The sequence below is a fragment of the Mustela nigripes genome, chromosome 5, assembly GCF_022355385.1.
Source record: "Mustela nigripes isolate SB6536 chromosome 5, MUSNIG.SB6536, whole genome shotgun sequence".
NCBI classification, from domain to species: domain Eukaryota; kingdom Metazoa; phylum Chordata; class Mammalia; order Carnivora; family Mustelidae; genus Mustela; species Mustela nigripes.
In genome coordinates, this window is record NC_081561.1 from 52,308,259 (window position 1) to 52,327,094 (window position 18,836).

The window sequence follows — 18,836 nt, forward strand, 5'->3', positions numbered from 1 at the left end:
CTTTTACCAGCAATGCTACATATTTATTACCAATATAGGTCAATCCTGGAGTGAGATGGGAATTATAGATGGTTAATGAAGTTGTCCTTCATAGGGATGAGAAAGGACAATCAATTGCAGATAGAGAGGAAGGTCCTTCTTGGGGCTGCGGTGCCTCTTATGTAAGGGAAAAGTGTTTTTTCCAGTTGCTCATGTGCACATAGGGACATTTATACATTAGGCATAAATAATTGTGAATGACCTTTCTTCAATGTATAAGAAAATAAAACAAGAATCTATGATCCATAGATGGAGAACTCAGGATGGGATAACAGACACAAATATAAGTGAGTTGTTTCAATTGTTGAAGAAATATCAAGAAAGGGGTATGTAGAGGACGAAAAATTCTGTCCACTTAGTTTCATTGGCTAGGGTCCAGCAAATTAAACCAACATAAGACCGATTAATGAGAGAAAAACAAACAGAAGTCTACTAACATGTAAATCACCCATATACATGGAGAACTTGGTGACGAGTAACTCAAAAGAGTGGTTAGAACTTGAGCTTATATAGCATGTTAGCAAAGAAAACGAATTGTGTGGAAAAGTAACAAGACAAATAAAGGGACTTTGAGCCTCTAGGGGTTGTAAATTGTGGGAAGGTAAATACGTAGAGAATTTAATAGTAGACAAGGGTTACATAGCAAAGTTTATTATGTAGATTCCTCTGGTATCATCTCTGGGCTGATAGGGGCCTAGAGTCTTGGGTGAACTTCAGTCCTTCCTGGGAAGGAGAGGAGAAGATTCATCTTTAAAGATTTATCTCTTATCTTTAGGCAAAGAGGGGGTATGCAGAGAGGTTTTCTTGTTTCTGCTACTTCTTAATTGCCTTCAGCTCAGTATAAACCAACATGCCAAAGTGGCATTTTGGGGGGAGGCATATCCTGCTACCTTTCAAAAGTCTGCTGGTAACCACTGTCAGACTTAGATCCCCCCCCCCCCATCCTTAATTCACTTCTGTGGTTCTAATGAGGGAAAATTGCAGTTGATTCCTATAAGTTTGACCCTGGGGCATTTAACATTTTTAAGCACCATCTGTATCTCCTAAGAGACTTCATTTTGATCTAAATTAGTATTAAGTTAATTAAGTTGAATTTTTATTCTTAGAGATTGATAATCTATGTATGATGCATCCCTGTATGTAGGGCATGGAGGATAATTTCAGCTCAAAAGTATCTGTGATTTATGTGTTCTCTGCCCGTTACAGAACATATGTAATTTTCTAGCATTACTAGTGACTGAATTTGGGGCCAACTCAGGCAAAACTGTGAGGTAGGCAAAGATTTTCTTTGGCATTTGACTTCTTACTTCCTCTTTCTACTTTAGGCATCTATCCTGGCCTCATTTCTAGTTGTTACTTCGGTATTTGCACTTTAATAGAAAGTTGCTGGGGAAGGGAAAGCCTTCAAGGCCCTACTAGATAATTCTTTCCCCATAGGATTTTAGTTGGAAATGGCATCCTGTAGGAGAGGCGTTCTCTGGAGAAGGGCAGCCAGGAGTTTGTGCTGTGGGCAGTGCGGGCCTGTTGCATGGGGTCCTGAGCATTTGCTCTGAGATGGGTCTTTTCTTGTGTCTTCAAACTATTCTTGAGGTCCCTTGATCTTGCATCCCCCTATGGCTACTGCTGTGTTTTTCCTCATCTCTTCATAGTTGATGTCTTCAGAAAGAAGTCTGCCCTCATTGACTTCTTATTTCTCACTCCTTCTCTGTCTGCTCATTGTTGCTTCTTCCCCCATTACTTCATGGAAATTGCACCAAGGAACATCAGCAATTATAAATTGACTGGATGTTTTCTTCTGATATATGATCTTTGCTGAATTTAACTCTGAGTCTTCTTCCTGATTCTTAAAATCCTATCCTCCTTTGGTTTCTTGGCAGGGCGATGTGCACCCCTGGTTCTGCAACCTCTCAGTTCTAGAGGAACTAGTGGACCCGGGGTTGGGGGTGGGGATGGGGAAACATAGTATCTAGCAGCGTTCCCTGTTTCTTGATATGGACAATTGAATTTTCTCAAATCTTCTATCAAGTACTATGCAAACAACTATTCAAGCCCCCTTTTGACTTGATTGCTGGTATGGACCCTGACAAAATAGAAAATTTGGAGTCACCACTGCCCAGGCATTGCCTCCTCTGCATATTCTCCATCTCTTCAGTCTTCTTCAACCCATACTTCCAATGTTAGCGATCACTAATGTTTCATCAATAACGACCTTCCTTTCCTCTTTCTTCCATCCTGACCTGACCAATGCCTTGGCTTTTGACTGCAAGGTCCCAAATTTCTACTTCTATTCTAGGCTCACCTCCCTTCCAGATCTGAATCTCCAACAACCTATCACATTATCTCCATTCGACCTACTTTAGAATGCCTTATCTTCTGCCCTCCACCCCATATCCAGTCTCCCCAATTAGTAGTCATTCTTGGCCGACTTGCCTTCTGAATGGCTTTCTGCAGACAGTCCTAAAGAGTTGCTAAATCTATTTCCTTAATAGATGTTCATTTCATTCTCTTCCATTTTCTCACTACTGCCTTGGTGTGAGCCTTTATCTGAGCAAGAGCAGTAAGAACTGTTCTCCCTTTTATTACTTTAAACCTCTATAATTCTAGCGTTTGCACAAGGAGGAAGTGCTTTTTCTAAAAGACAAATCTGATCTGTAAACATTGGTATAAACCTGCTGACCGGGCTCCCTTTATTTTGCAGAATAAACTCTTGGTTCATTAACATAACATCTGATGCACTTTGTGACTTAACCACCTTCACAAGACTCTGGCTTCCTCTTCAGGTACCACATCCTTTCACAGTACAACCTTTGGACAGTATGTTCTTTTGGATCATTCTTAGTTTCGTGACTGTGTCTTATCTACCGATCTAGAAAATAGACTATGCTAAAAGGAATTGTGGAGTGAACTCCCTTTCTATAGGTGTGGATTGACTGAAGTACATGTCAGGGAAGGATAAGGAAGGGCAGAGCATGTATCATTTCTCATCTGTTTACTATTGCCTCTCATCAACAGCCTGACTAGCCTCACTCTGGGGTACAAATAACTTCAGCGATGTCCCAGGCATTCTCCAAACCAGGACCATCAGAACAGAGATGTGAATAGCCTCCATTCCTCAGAAACAACAGTGCATCTTAATCTAGACCCTTCTCTTTATGTTTATTGCTGGATAAACTTTCCAGGATTTAAAACAAAACTGGACCTTTTGGGGTAGTTCAAGGATGTGCTGATGCTGTCATTTGACTGATAGCTGAAGAGGAAAAGGTTATGAAATTCCCTATACTTCATCAACCAGACCTGTTACCACATGTCAGTAGTTCACTGTCCTCCCCAGGAGAGAGGACACAGTAGACTTTGGTTTCCTTCTGACTTGATAAAATAAGTATGTGGCTTTGCTGGTTTATTGTGTGTTGTATGCTACATTGGTTTGAAAGATAAAAAAAAATAATAATATTAAAACTATCTCCCTTCTTTCTTCTGGCTTGGATTTATATTGAATAACCTAGATTTTTGTTTGTTTGTTCTTATCTTCATTTTAATTTTTGAGACTTCTCGGGGAACATTCTCCATTAATCAGAGCCCTTAAATAATCAGAATCTTAATTGTCGAGATTAAAAAAAAACATTGTGATAGGTGTAGTAAAAACATTATCACACACACACAAAAATGCTTCTTGACTCTGTCCTCATTGTCTCTTCTAATTCAGGCAAATTACCTGGAATGCCCACCTCTGTGATGTTAGACAATGAAAATGGGTCAAAATGGTTATTCAGAAGCGACACTGATTCCTATTCCGCTAAAAATGCTGCAGGCTCAATGTCCTTATTACTAAGATTGCAAGGAGAGAAATATGCATTTTTAGAAAAACTTCCAACAATATTTTCATAAGCCCTCCATCTGTGTTTATGTAACACTTTATACAAATGTTTATGTAACACTATATACCTACTTTTATTGCAGCACTACATTATATGCCATTATAGTACTTGTCTACTTGTCTGTCTCCCCTTGAATTTTAGTGCTTTGAAGTTAGGGAGCCATTTCTCTTTGTGTCCTCATTAGCTAGCACAAATTCCATGAGAATCATAGTAAATATTTAATTGATACCTATTTAAGCAAAGGCAGATCCTAGGAAAAAACAAACAAACAAACAAAAAAAACTTTTGATAAGTATGAGTCCCAGAGAAAATTTGCTACATTTGAATTCTCTATTCTTTTTTGGGGTTGTGGAAGATAAACTATATAGCCATTACTTGCTAATTCCATTATCTGAGATATGGAAATCTGACACAAGTTTTAAATCTCATCAAGAAAAGATGGTGGGGGGGGCACCTGGGTGGCTCAGTGGGTTAGAGCCTCTGCCTTCAGCTCAGGTCATGATCCCAGAGTCCTGGGATTGAGCCCCATATCGGGCTCTCTGCTCTGCGGGGAGCCTGCTTCATCTTCTCTCTCTCTCTGCCTGCCTCTCTGCCTACTTGTGATTTCTGTCCGTCAAAAAAAAAAAAAAAAAGATGGTGGAAATTTGTTTTCTTTCTTATTATGTAAATATACACATATAATATTCTCAATTTTGTCTCTGTCTGCAACATCTAAAGTACTTACAGGAAAGGTTATCTGACCTCTGTTCTCTAAAATACTTTATAAGTTTAAAAAACAATTAGTCTCTAAAAGTTTCCCTCATGTAACCTTCTAACACTAGCATGGACATTGGAATCTTGAATTCTGCTTCTCATCTACATTTCTGTCTGACCCTTCTTTTGTATCCTATTTGACTTAGCATAGGGCTGAATGCATAATGGATACTTAGTAAAAAATGGTTAATTAATTTATTTCTCTAGTTGCTCAGTTTTAGGAAAACAATTTGCCTTATCCTATTAGAATTTAAATTAATGGAATCCTAAAAATGAAATGTAAACACAGATATTTATAATGAGGATTAGTTTAAATGACCGGGCTGGAGTATGAGGGATATGCTCAGAAATAAACACTGGGATCTTCAGAGAGACTTAACTTTCTGGCAAACATAAGAAGTTGGTGAAACCTGTGAAGGGCTACAGGTAATAACTCAGATAGCCCAAGAGATTCCTCTGAATTAAGACATCAGGCCAAATGGGCGGGTTTTTGCTTAATTCTAATTTAATCATTTCAAATGCAACATTACCAGTGATATCAACCACACAAATATGTTTAAAGATCTCAAAATCAGGTAACTACATAGCAAAAGAATTGCATCGGGTAAAATAAAACCCAGAGTAAATGCCTTGGTAGTTCAGGTTAGCATTTAAATGAAACTTCTCTTTTTTCCCTTTTGGTTCCAGGGAAGTCCTTGCTAATTTTCACTCGTTAAAAGAGGGTATTTTCCACTGCCTGGATAAGGCGGATTGTATTGTGAATCCTGCCTAAATTTAGTTTGAATAAACCAGTCAAGAATTTAACCTCTGTTTGACAAACTAATTGGCTGGGGGTTTAAAACCATCAGTTATGTAATAAAACTGTATGCAATCAATTAGGGTGAACTGATTATGTTCAGGCGGCTTCATTTCTGAAGAATCTTGTTAGCGAGAGAGCTCTCTGAGTTCCTTGCCTAACCCTTAGGAAGCAAGTCAGCCTTCTGTATAAGCATGAGGTTTTCAATTCCCCGCCAATTTCACAGGGCTTTCAGGTAATGGGCTGCATTTTACCGAAGGGAGCAATGTTAAGTGCATTCGAAAGACTGGTTCTGGCATATTATCGTTTCCTTAGTGAATCACAAATGTGCTATTAATGTCTGGCTCCCTCTCTGGATGCCCCAGTAGAGGGGCTGGGTGCAGGAAATTAGGAGTCTGAGGTAGGGGCAAATGCAGTCCCTCATGGGCTGGTTGTCCTCTGACACCAGAAAGTTACAGATCTGATTCGGAGCCAGCAATCCAGAGGAGTTAGAAAATAAGAACCCTGGTGTGATCCTTTATAATGAGCTGGACACTGGGAATCTGGACAAGAGAAAGAATGTTCAGGGAAAGAAGTGGAGGGAAAGGAGATAGAGTCTGGTGACTCTTTTCAGTGGAAGGGAGAATTAAGTTTTAGCTGTTGATGACATTAAAATGTTCTCTCCAGGGGCACCTGGGTGGTTCAGTTGTTTGTGTATCCACCTCTTAGTTTTGGCTCAGGTAGTACTCTTAGCATCGTGGGATCGAGCCCCACATCGGGCTCTGCGCTCAGCACAGCGTCTGCTTGTTCCCTCTCCCATCCGCTTTCTCTAAAATAAATTAATAAATAAAATCTTTTTTTTAATGTGATCTCCATTTATCAAGAGTTTTTTTTTTTTAAAGATTTTATTTATTTATTTGTCAGAGAGAGAGAGAGTGAGCACAGACAGACAGAGTGGCAGAGGGAAAAGCAGGCTCCCTGCGGAGCAAGGAGCCCAATGCGGGACTCGATCCCGGGACGCTGGGATCATGCCCCGAGCTGAAGGCAGCCGCTTAACCAACTGAGCCACCCAGGCGTCCCTATCAAAAGAGTCTTGATATTTTAAACTACCCTTCATAATTTTCATTCTGTTTGCATTCTAGAACTGCTTTTTCCAGAATCTTGCAATTGAAGGTTTTTTTGTTGTTGTTTGTTTTTTTTAATGGACACTTGAAGGTTTTTGTTTGGTTATCACAATTTTGTTATATTTTAGTTTCTAAATATGCACTAATTTCTCAGAATACTATGTAATTTCATTGTTTGAATGAAGGCACAGCTTCCTATGAGTAAGTATCTAATACTTATCAAACCAAGACCAAGTTCTCTTAAAACACCTTCAGCTAATATTTCCTATGTAGATCTTTAGGTTGATTACTCATGCAGTTAGTTATAATTATGTGTGTGTGTGTGTGTGTGTGTGTGTGTGTGTGTGTATTCTATACTACTCAGATAATAGCTCTTATATATATATTATATATAATTATATATAATATAATATATATTATATATATACTCTAATATATAATATATATATATAATATATATATTCTGTCCTCATGAGTTGTATATATATACCTCATGAGAACAGAAGCCAAGTCTGTCCTATCTATGACTACTCCTCAGAAAATAGCTCTTGCCAAATATTTGTTGCACTAATAATGTGGTTCTGGTCCTTACAGCAGCTTCAACAGTACAGAGGCCATCTTTATAGTTATGATAAACACAAAAAGAATAAAATAAGTAGTTCAGGAGAATTAAAGCTCTCCTGACAAATTACATAGTACGATTTTAGAAGATCTTATAGTTGGAATGCAACATTGTGTTATGGTTTTCAATGTTTGATATCAAAGTACTTCTACTTCTACTAGGAAATAATACTATTTCCTAACTGGAGAGCTAGTTGCTTTATAGTAAACATATACTATCTTATAACAGTTGACAAAGTTATTTTTTAATAAAGTCATTCTAGCATTCTTAGATGGAAACCATCAACCTAGAGTACCAAGTGTTGGAAAGGATTTGGAGCCAATGGAACTCACATACACTGCTGGTAGGAGCAAAACTATGGAGATACTCTGGAAAACAGATTGGCAGTTTTTTATGAAGTCATACATTTACTTAACGTATTCCCCAGGAATCCTACTTCTGGTCACTTACCCTAGAGAAATGAAAGTTTATGTTCCCACTAAATCCCAGAGGCAGATGTTCAGAACATGGTGGTCAGAAGCTGGAAACACTGTCCTCTAACAGTGGCACGGATAAAACAAGCCATGGTATATCCATCCAATGGACTCCTACTCAGAAGTAAAAAGGAACAAACTATTGATATTTATTGATATTAATACATGTAGAGAGATAATCCTCAAAGACCTGTGGGAGTAAGAGACACCATATGAAGAGACTACATATTGTATGATTTCAAGTACATGATATTCTCGAAAAAAGAAAACTAGAAAGCCAAAGAAAAGGTCAGTCGTGGTTGCCAGAGGTCTGAGTATGGTTAAGAATACCACTACAAATGGTATAGCACAGAGCATTTGGGGAGCATGAAGGAATTGTTTTGTATCTTAATTGTGAATACATTATTGAACTCCATGTAAATGATCGCCAGAATAAAAAAAGCCACCATATGATAATTTTAAAAATAAAATAAGGGGGCGCCTGGGTGACTCAGTGGGTTAAAGCCTCTGCCTTCGGCTCAGATCATGATCCCAGTGTCCTGGGATCGAGCCCCGCATCGGGCTCTCTGCTCAGCAGGGAGCCTGCTTCCTCCTCTCTCTCTGCCTGCCTCTCTGCCTACTTGTCATCTCTGTCTGTCAAATAAATAAATAAAATCTTTAAAAAAAAAAGTAAAATAATAAAATCTCTCATCCCATAAAATTTAGGTAATTGTTTAAACAACTGAGACTTACTTAACGGTCAGGTGGTAAATTCTCAGACACAATACAGCTAGAGACTGTGGGTTTTGAAAGCCATGGGCTAGTTTTCCGAGAGGTGGAAAGGTAGAAAGTCAGCTATAATATAATTTTTCAAAGTTTTTATTTATTTTTTAAAGATTTTACTTATTTAGTTTAGAGAGAGAGAGAGATCAGGAGCAGGGGGAAGTGTAAAGGAGAAGCAGACTTCCCGCTGAGCAGAGAGCCTGATGCGGGACTCGATCCCAGGATTCTGGGATCATGACCTGAGCCGAAGGCAGAGGCTTAACCCACTGAGCCACTCAGGTGCCCTATAGTATAATTTTTTAAATTATTTTTTTTTAATTAAACTCTGTACCCGGTGAGGGGTTTGAACTCAGAACCTTGAGACAGAATCGCATGCTCTACCAACTGAATCATCCAGATGCCCCTAGAATAATTTTTTCAAGAAGACATAAAACACTACTTTCAAAAAGGAAACTCTCCTATAATTATTCAAAATCTGAAGCAAAGTTGTGGAATCTTGTTTGAACCCATCACTTTGTTGCCCACTTATGTAGATTTCCCCCTCTGGTGTTTATTCTGGCATTAATTAATATAACAGAATTTGAAAGAAAGATTAGAAATGTGTTATGTTAGACATAGCCTTGCTTTAAGGGACATGCATATTGATATGCCAGGAAAACTTGGGCAATTTTCTCACTGCTGAGATTTTCTTTTTTTTCACCCAGTCTGGAGTCCAATGGAAACCACGTATTTATTAAATGATTGATGTTCATGCTCCTTAAGAACCATGGGAATTACCATCCTAGATCACATCATTAGTCTGCCTAGTCTAACATCTTGCTTCTGGCTTAGGTAATTATCTGATGCTTTTGAGGGACATTTAAATCTTCCTTATAAAGCATTGACCATTGTTTCAAATACTGTTGATTCTCATTGCTGAGATGTAAATGAGAAAGCTGGGCTGAAGAGAAACATTATAATACAACTAAGTGCTTTTATATTTTTAAAAGCTAACTTTATTTTAACTATTTGATGATACTGCTGAGATCCCAAATAACAGGAAATGATGTGATACACTTGATCTAATTCTCAAGCATTTGATTTTCTACTCTATTACAAGGCTGCAAAAACTACTATATACAATTTCTATCTCATTTAATGGATTTTATACATTCAAAGTCCCATAGTTTATAAGATGAAAAGCAAATAAGCCGGTCTATATTGGTAATATGACTGTTCGTTGTTTTATGTACTATGGTCTCAGAACATCTTCTCCAACTCTTCCCAGGAGTTATCAGACTGATAAGTCTTTAGTTACTTTTTGCCATCTTCTCTCTGATATATTGATTCCTTAAGAATGAAACCATTTAGGGGCACCTGGGTGGCTCAGTGGGTTAAAGCCTCTGCCTTCAGCTCAGGTCATGATCCCAGGGTCCTGGGATCAAGCCACACATCGAGCTCTCTGCTCAGCAGGGAGCCTGCTTCCTCCTCTCTCTCTCTCTGCCTGCTTCTCTGCCCACTTGTGATCTCTCTCTGTCAAATAAATAAATAAAATCTTTAAAAAAAAATGAAACAGTTTAATTGGCGAATATAATTTGGTCCTTTTCTGCCTTCCCATCTCCTAGGTAGATTAAATGTACAGGCACTGTTTTGGGGCCAGTAGCAACTTATTTAGCATCTACAGCTTTCTAATGAAGATTTTTTTTTTTTTTTAATAAATGCCAGGCAAAAGAAACTCTTCTGCAAACACCCCTGCATTGGAATATAGGCATTCTACTCAGTGAGAATATTTGTTGTTGTTTAGAAGCAGAGTTCTAGCAGAGGTTAAGAACTTGAGGGGTGCCTGGGTGGCTCAGTGGGTTGAGGCCTCTGCCTTCAGCTCAGGTCATGATCCCAGGGTTCCGGGATAGAGCCCCGCATCAGACTTTTCTGCTCAGCGGGGCGCCTGCTTCCCTTCCTCTCTGCCTGCTTCTCTGCCTACTTGTGATCTCTGTCTGTCAAATAAATACATAAAAAATCTCAATAAAAAAATTTATAAGAACTTGGTAAGAAGGTGGCTAAGACTATGGAAAGAACGTAGATGTCCATCAACAGATGAATGGATAAAGAAGAAGTGGTATATATATACAATGGAATACTATGCAGCCATCAAAAGAAATGAAATCTTGCCATTCGCGACAACGTGGATGGAACTAGAGGGTATTATGCTTAGTGAAATAAGTCAAGCGGAGAAAGACAGTTATCATATGATCTCCCTGATATGAGGAAGTTGAGAGGCAGGGTGAGGGGTTTGGGGGGTAGGAAAGGAATAAATGAAACAAGGTGGGATCAGGAGGAAGACAAACCATAAGAGACTCTTAATCTCAGAAAACAAACTGAGGGTTGCTGGGGGTCAGGGGGGTAGGGGGAGGGTGGTTGGGTTATGGACATTGGGGAAGGTACATGCTATAGTGAGTGCTGTGAAGTATGTAAACCTGGCGATTCACAGACCTGTACCCCTGGGGCTAATAATACATTATATGTTAAACTTTAAAAAATTAAAAAAAATTTTAAAAAGGCAGCTATGTTACATGAACAGGAAGTAATCTAAGGATCAGGCATATAGAGAATCTTTCTACAGTAGTGACTTCTCAACTGAGATAACTTTGCCCTCCAGGGAATGTTTGGCAAATCTGGAGACATCTTTGGTTGTGACAATGGGAGTGTGGAGGAAGGGTACTTACTGGCATTTATTGGGCAGAGAACAGGGATATTGCTAAATGTCCTACAGAGCACGGTACAGACTCTGCAACAGAGAACTGATCTAGTCCAATATGTCAGTAGTGCCAAGGATAAGTAACCATACTCCATAAAATGAAGAAAATTTTGTTTTAACATTGAGTACATTGCCTTGAATATGGCAGGTACAGAATATACATTGAGGTGATTTTCACAAGGGACTTCTCAAATCAGAGTCAGGGCATAGAGGGAGAGTATTATTGTAATCAAGCAAATTGCAAAGCACTGTTAATGTAACACAAACATCATGATATGCATTATAATTATTTTGTAGCATGTTTGATTAGTCACACATGGAACACAGCTCATTAAGAGTACTATTACCAGTATAGTATTTTAACCTGTGCGCATAAGCATTGTTTTCCTCTCCTCTCTATCAGGGATTTAATCCTCTTAGTTTGCAAGGATCAGTCATCAGTTTTTCCTCATCTCTTCCTATCAAGGACACACAGTTTCTGGGGTCCTCATCACTAGCTGGGGTTCCCTGGCTCCCAGGATGGTTCTTCAGGGCTGCAGTTCTCGGTTTTGTTTCTAATCTTCTAGTTTGGTAATTCTCTGTGTAGCTGTTTGATCTTTAAACTTGAAGGATTTGGGAGCAGGAAATCCTTTTGATTTCTCTCTTTCTCTCTCTGACTTCTGGATCTTGAAAATACACTCTTTATAAGGAGATAGTCAATAGTTAGATGTCTCTTTTTTTCAAGATTTTATGTATTTATTTGACAGACAGAGACCACAAGTAAGCAGAGAAGCAGGAAGAGAGAGAGGAGGAAGCAGGCTCCCTGCTGAGCAGAGAGCCAGATGGGGGGCTCCATCCCAGGACCCTAAGATCATGGCCTGAGCCGAAGGCAGAGACTTTAACCCACTGAACCACCCAGATGCCCCAATAGTCAGATGTCTTGACCAGAAAATAATTTAAATAAATAATTAGCTGTCTAGGGAAGAATGCATAGGGGACAGGATGGGGTCTCAGTCTTTGTTTTGGGACTAAAGAAAACCACTTTCAGGATATTTGGGCAGATTTTTGTTTAGTCAAGGGGATTTTATGAATCTTGCTATGCTGCTCCTGAGAGCTAGTCTTCTAAAATTATCTGCCTCATTCTCTCCTTTCCTGGAGATCAATAATGCATCTATGGGCTTGTGTATAGACCAGCAACCTTTCTTGGCTCCTTTCGTGTCTGTTCATCCCTGCCAAATTCTTAAAGCAGAACTGGCTTCAGATCAGCCTTTGGAATCCTAAGAGTTTGCAGACTAGGAAAGATCCCTTTCTAAAAATCATAGTACTGCCTGAAACTTGGTGCTTATCATTTCTTTACTTGACGATAGATTTTTAAATCTACTGGAGAGTTTAAAAGTTCAAACTTGTAAATGGAAACTGGGACTGCTAGCTTATTAAAACAAGTTTTCATCAAAATTCAAAAAGGATAGAGGATTCTTTCTTCTTCTGTAGGAATAGAGGGTATTTTTGTGCTTCTTGTCAAAAGTAGGAGAGGTTGTTTTTCCAAGAACCAAAAGGCCATCAGAGACAAACTTTTCCGATTTCACAATTTCACCTTGGGCTTGTGCCATTTTTCTTCTATTCTTCACATCCAGATGTACAGCAGATACAAGATAGTAAGGCAGGAAAGAGAAGGAATTAAGATTTCCATTCTAGAGTTCACGGTTCCATAGCAGAATCTTATGCACATTATAGTCTCTATAAAACCCAAGAATCTGTAATTAGTGTATTGCCCAGAGATGCACACATCTATCCACAGTGTTATTGTTTTAAACCAATGATAATAAGTAGCCATCAGTTAGCAATTTCATAGCCTTGGGGAAGAATGTTGTTGAGTATCAGTTTCTGAGACTCAGGTAAATGTAACATTGGTTCAAGCTGAAGAACTATAGAAATGAACCCTAAAATTAAGGGGAACCCTAAAAATAAAAATATAAGGGGAATATATTGATCACCAATAATATAATAGATTATACACTTTAAGATTTCATTTTATATCCTTACTTTGGCAGGTTGGTATTTATCTTTCAGAAATAACAATATTAAATGCTATAGAGAAAGGTTAGAGGGTTGAGACTGAGGTTGCATTAAAAAGAGGAGTTAAAAGCTTTAATTTATACTTGAGAATAACAAGATATGAAGGGATTTTGTGAAAATCCGTTGTTCATTAGATAATGTTTGTTTAACAAGAAATGAGTGTTTTCAATGAGATTAAACCAAGGATTTTATTGGAAAGACTTTAAGACGTAAGGTCTCTGTTCTTTAAACCCTGCTGATTTAAAGAAATATTACTAAATACTTTTAAGTCCATTTTTATTCAGTTCTGTCTACTTGCCATTGGTTATATAGACTTAGAGCCTTAAATCATATTCTTTTATTCTTCGTTTGCTGTTTTAAAATTTTGGCAAGATTGTTTTCTTTGTGCTTGTTGTTATTGGAAGGGCCCAGCAGAATTCCAGTTCTTGTGTAGTCAGTGCTATTGGACGAAGCTATGATGTCATTGTCAGTGGGAAGCTGTAGCTAGGAAATCCCTTAAGTCAACAACGTGGCTGTGCAGCTGTATCGAGTCTTCTGTGGGTCTAAATTGAGGCAACCATAACTCCTATTTGCCCAGGACAACCCAAGTCCATACTTGCTGGAATAGGGCTACTCTCCAAGCGTCTTGGTTTAAACAATAAGTTACATGGTCACTCCAAACTTAGAAGGCTATATGGAGAGAGTGGTAATGGTTCAAGGAGTTATTTTTTATGATAGAGTTTGTGTGTAGCTTGCAAAACGATTGGTAAAATTAGATTATTCAGGATGAAACATGTGGTAGGATTCTGGGGGGACTGAGAAAGAAAACATTTGCAGACATTATCAACTAATATGCCAGAACAGGGAGGAGGAGAAAGAAAAAATAAGTATGGTAACAGCAAGGCAATTAATTATTGGGACAAAGCCAGGTGGTGTGGTTGTGCTAGTGAAGAAAGGGACGCAGCACCAACACTTGGTGCTGCTTGCAGAAACACGCAAAGTGCTTACATAGCAACAGAGTACAGCTTAGAGGTCAAGGACATGGGCTTTGGAACAGACTGCCTAGTGTTCACTTTCCTCAAGCTACTGAAAAATGGAAAAGATGCTTAAGCCATGTATGCCTCATCTCCCTCATCTGTGAAGTGGGAGTAAGAGTATGCCTCTGTGGCACAGAGGCATGGGCTCGGTGGGATCCCTATCTCTATCACTTACTTGTTCGGCAGATTTCTGAACTTCTTTTTAGTTGGTCTCTACATCTTTAGATGAAGATAAAAATAACAGAGGCTTGCTAGGTTAGACTTGCTACAAACCTTGTATGACCTCTCCATGCAGTGTCAGGGATGTGCTCTGTGCTTCAGTGTTAGAAGCCTCTCTCTTGGAACCTCTCCTCATAAACTTACCTATATGAGAAGGAATAAGTAAGCTATTGACTTTGTGGGTCTCTTAAATCTAATCATTTCTGAAGTAAGTAGGTTTGAGCACACGTGGTTTCTCTTGAAGTATGGAGGGGCTGTGGGCAAGTGGGTACATTGGAGATGTGTGTGAAATGCCCTAGAAGAGAGGGTAGTTGATGCTCTGGTGTTGTCATTCAGGAGAGATTATGAGTTTAGGGCCCATTAGCATATGAATTGATTTGTTCTTTCTCCCTCTCATGCTCTCTGTCTCTGTCCTTCTGTCTTTCTATCTCTCTCTATAATATCTGTTTCTTTCTTGGTCTTTCATGCTTTCTGTTTCTTTTTTATATTCTCTGTCTCTCTATTGTCTGTCTGTGCCTCTTTCTCTCTCTCCATCTTTCTTGTGTGTGTGAGCTTGTACAGGGGGCATATTTGTTGGGAGAAGGAAGCAAAGCACTAAATCCTAAAGAACATCTTTCCTTAAAAGGTTGAATGAAGCGGGGGCACCCAATAAAATGATAACAGTTAAGGAGGAGCAGAGGTAAAGGAGAAACAGGAGATAATGATGTCCTAGAAATTAAGGCAAGAGAGCCTCTCAGGAACAGCAATTAACAAAGGCTGTAATTATGTCAAATGTGATTAAATCAGAAAAAAAGCAACTGTGCCTTAGAACTGGACCTGAAGCTCAGGCTTCTAGTACCATCCCAGGCAGTAGCATTGGTAGAGTGATGAGGACAACATGTAGACTTCAAGAGATGGAGACTTGTCTAAAAGATGAGAAAAACAAAATAATAAGTAAGATAAATCAGAAGAAAAAGAAAACCTATCTTTTTGAGGAACTTGAGAGTAAAGGGAAAGAAAAGAAAGGTGGTGTTTATAATATGGGAAACTTATGCATGCTTTATAAGAACTTTTAAGATCTAAGAAACAGACAGTGATTGATGAGGCTAATTTGTAGTGTTCAAGCAGGAGGAGACAGGGATGAGTTCACCCATGTAGAGGTTAGCTTCAGAAATAAGAAAGATATCCATTTCTTTGAGTTAGATGAGAAGGAGATAAGAAAGAGTGAATATTTGAAAACATCAGGAGAAAAGTGGGAGGATTAATTCCCCATATCCGCAAACGTATTTGTGAAGTCCATGACTTGGTCATGCAGGTAGAAAGCTAGGGAACACAAAGCCTTAAACAGAACACTTGTGGGGCACCTGGGTGGCTCAGTGGGTTAGGCCGCTGCCTTCGGCTTAAATCATGATCTCAGGATTCTGGAATCGAGTCCCGCATCAGGCTGTATGCTCAGCAGGGAGCCTGCTTCCCTATCTCTCTCTCTCTCTCTGCCTGCCTCTTCGTCTACTTGTGATCTCTCTCTGTCAAATAAATGAATAAATTCTTGAAAAAAAAAAAACAAAAAAAAAAACCAGAACACTTGTACTAGAGATGAATGGAAGATGGGCTGATTAACATGGAAGGTTTGATGGAGGTTGGAGATAAAGTATTTGTGATAGCACCAAATGACCAGTTCACAGTTATACAGTGTTTTCTTCTTTTTACTTATCTGATTTTCAATAGACTTCTTAGAGTTCCCAGGAGTAAAAGTGATGGAAGTGGATACAGAGCTTTGCCAAATCAAGGATTTTATATGTGGACATCGGCAGAGAATGAAAAATGAAAGAATGGGACATTAGAGAATACTGATGAGAGAGAGGGTCCAAGGCAGTGATGGAAGGAAACAGCCCCTAGATGAGTAAAGGAAGGAAGTCAGGAGAAGGCTGACCAAGGTGGACCAAGACTCAAGTATCAGTGAAGTAAGGGAACAGATAGAGCAGGAACATATACAAATACAAACTTTTTTAAAATCAAAAAGCAGAAGGTTGTATTGGAGAGATGAGTTTTCTTTTTTAAGATGGCAGAGTTGGAGAAATGAAAGGGCCAGGGTCCAGGAATTAGAGTGGGGACTAACGGCATGGTTTCTAAGTGATAAAATCATTCTCATGCTGAATGTTGAATTGGATCTCGATGATAACTTATTTAGTCTAATCTAAATAGATTTCGATGGTAAGTTTGAAGTTCTGAAAACTAAGGCAACTTATTTAAGAACAGTGGATTTGGGGGATGGGGGCATGCCCAGGGAGGTTCAGTTGGTTAAGCTGGAAACTCTTGATTTTGGTTCAGGTTATGATCTCAGGATCCTGAGATCAAGCCCCACATTGGGCTCTGTGCTCAGCCTGGAGTCTGCTTGGATTCTTTCTTTTCCCCTCCCTCTGCTATCTCCTCAATCATGCATGCTCCCTCCCTCTCTCTCTCTCAAATAAATAAATAAAATCTTAAAAAAAAAAAAACAGTGGATTTTGGTAAAAGTGGTAGTAGAACACAATTCCCCCTTTTTCTATATGGAGCTGTGTTTAATTAACTATACAGTTATATACTTAAAACACGGTAAAGGAGGACACACTATTACAAAATGACTCTAGATAGTGCTTGGAAATTAACAAACCAATATACACACTTCATCAGATAAATCTATGGTGTCAAATCCTGGCAGCCTTCTATGACCAATGACTTGTATATCAGAGAGAAAAATGTAATCCCGCTGATATGTGACATAAAAAGGTCACATTGCCTAACACCAGCCCTTGTTTAAGTCTAGCTAATTAGTGGTGCTTTTTGGTTAATTCAAGTGGATGGACCTCAAGGCAATACTATTTATAGAATTCAGTCTGATAGTTCAGTTACCCTCTATGTTCTTCTTTTTTTTTTTTTTTTAAAGATTTTATTTATTTATTTGACAGAGAGAGAGATCACAAATAGGCAGAGAGACAGACAGAGAGAGAGATGAGGAGAAGCCGGCTCCCTGCTGAGCAGAGAGCCCTATGCGGGACTCGATCCCAGGGCCCTGGGATCATGACCTGAGCCGAAGGCAGAGGCTTAACCCACTGAGCCACCCAGGCGCCCCTACCCTCTATGTTCTAATTAAAAATGTTTTGAGTATTAATGAACATGTAAGAAAATATAAAAATAATTTCAGAGTCACTTCGGAGATGACAGAATCAAGTTGATTTTTTCATTCTTAAGTTCACCCACTATTTGTGTGGCTTTGGGTGACTATTGGGTAAAACATTAGTTTTATAGCCAACACAAAGACCATCAGGTTGCGGCAAGATTATTGGACTAAGCTGTCAGAATAGTATATCTGATCAATTCACTGTATCTTTGGCAAGTACTAAACTATCTGAAACTTAGTTTTTTCATCAGGCAAAGGGAAATACTTTCCTGTATCTATCTTTTATAGCTACTGTGAAGGGCAAATGATGTTAGGTAGAATGGTGGCAAAGTACATGGAATGGCAACTAAAATATGACTTCAGATGCTCACTGTGCCACTGAGGAGATAGGTGTCTATGGTTATTTAACGTCTCTGAGCATCAGCCTCTTCATTTGAAAAACATGTAATGCATACAATGTATCTGTTACTTAAAGAGATCTATATTTGCATATAATAGCAGAAGTTATAATTATTTGGGTATTAAAAGGTACAATACAAATGTAAAGTTTTCTCCTCCTTTTACCTTATTGTTGCAATTCAGACAATCTGATGAAATCCTGCACCAAACTTAGTGACTTTCTTGCCTCATGTTTAATTCATTCCTCTCTATGGAGGGGAAGTCTTGGGAATACTATCATCTATTTCTACCTTGCTTCTGTTTGTCTCTCTCCTTCTCATTCACTTTGTGCAATGAGATAGCTTATATGTTCATTTGTGGTATTAGGATTTTAGGAAGCTAAGAGCATCAGCTTTTCTGAAAATGAAGGGAAAATGGAGTGTCTGAGAAAACGTAAGTTCATATCTGATACTTGAGAGACATATGGCAACCTAGATAGGCAGTACATTTTGGAAAGCATTTTTAGAGAGATTTCCTTACAGATTTTAAATATACACCTTTGGGGAGCTTCTGTGGCTCATCAGTTAAGCATCCAACTCTTGATTTCGGGGCTGGTCATAATCTCAGGGATATGAGATCAAGCCCTATGTTGGGATCACATGCTGGGCATGGAGCCTGCTTAAGGTTCTCTCTCTTCCTCTCCCTTTGCCCCTCCCTCCCCAGTTCATACTCTCTCTCTCTCTCTCTCTCTCTCAAATAAATAAAATACTTTAAAAAATAATAAAAATAAATAACAAATTTAAAAGGAGCTTAAAAAATATCAGATGTGGATTGGTGATGGAATTTGGACAGAAATCTGGATAATGGACTATGCA

General features: G+C 38.8%; 1 protein-coding gene across 10 annotated transcripts in view; it reads left to right on the forward strand.

The window, feature by feature from the left end:
• The window catches only part of PKHD1 (PKHD1 ciliary IPT domain containing fibrocystin/polyductin), a 478,342-nt gene that overhangs the window by 366,383 nt on the left and 93,123 nt on the right, over positions 1-18,836 (forward strand). Inside the window, exon 63 of one of the 10 annotated variants that reach the window (XM_059400271.1) lies at positions 3,052-3,489. The exons of 8 other annotated variants lie outside the window; for them this stretch is intronic. In XM_059400271.1, coding sequence (XP_059256254.1) covers positions 3,052-3,056 — 5 coding nt within the window. In that variant the 3' untranslated portion in view covers positions 3,057-3,489. Of the gene's footprint in view, positions 1-2,737; positions 2,834-3,051; positions 3,490-18,836 lie in introns of those variants that run through there. One more of the 10 variants, XM_059400272.1, reaches the window with a different exon arrangement.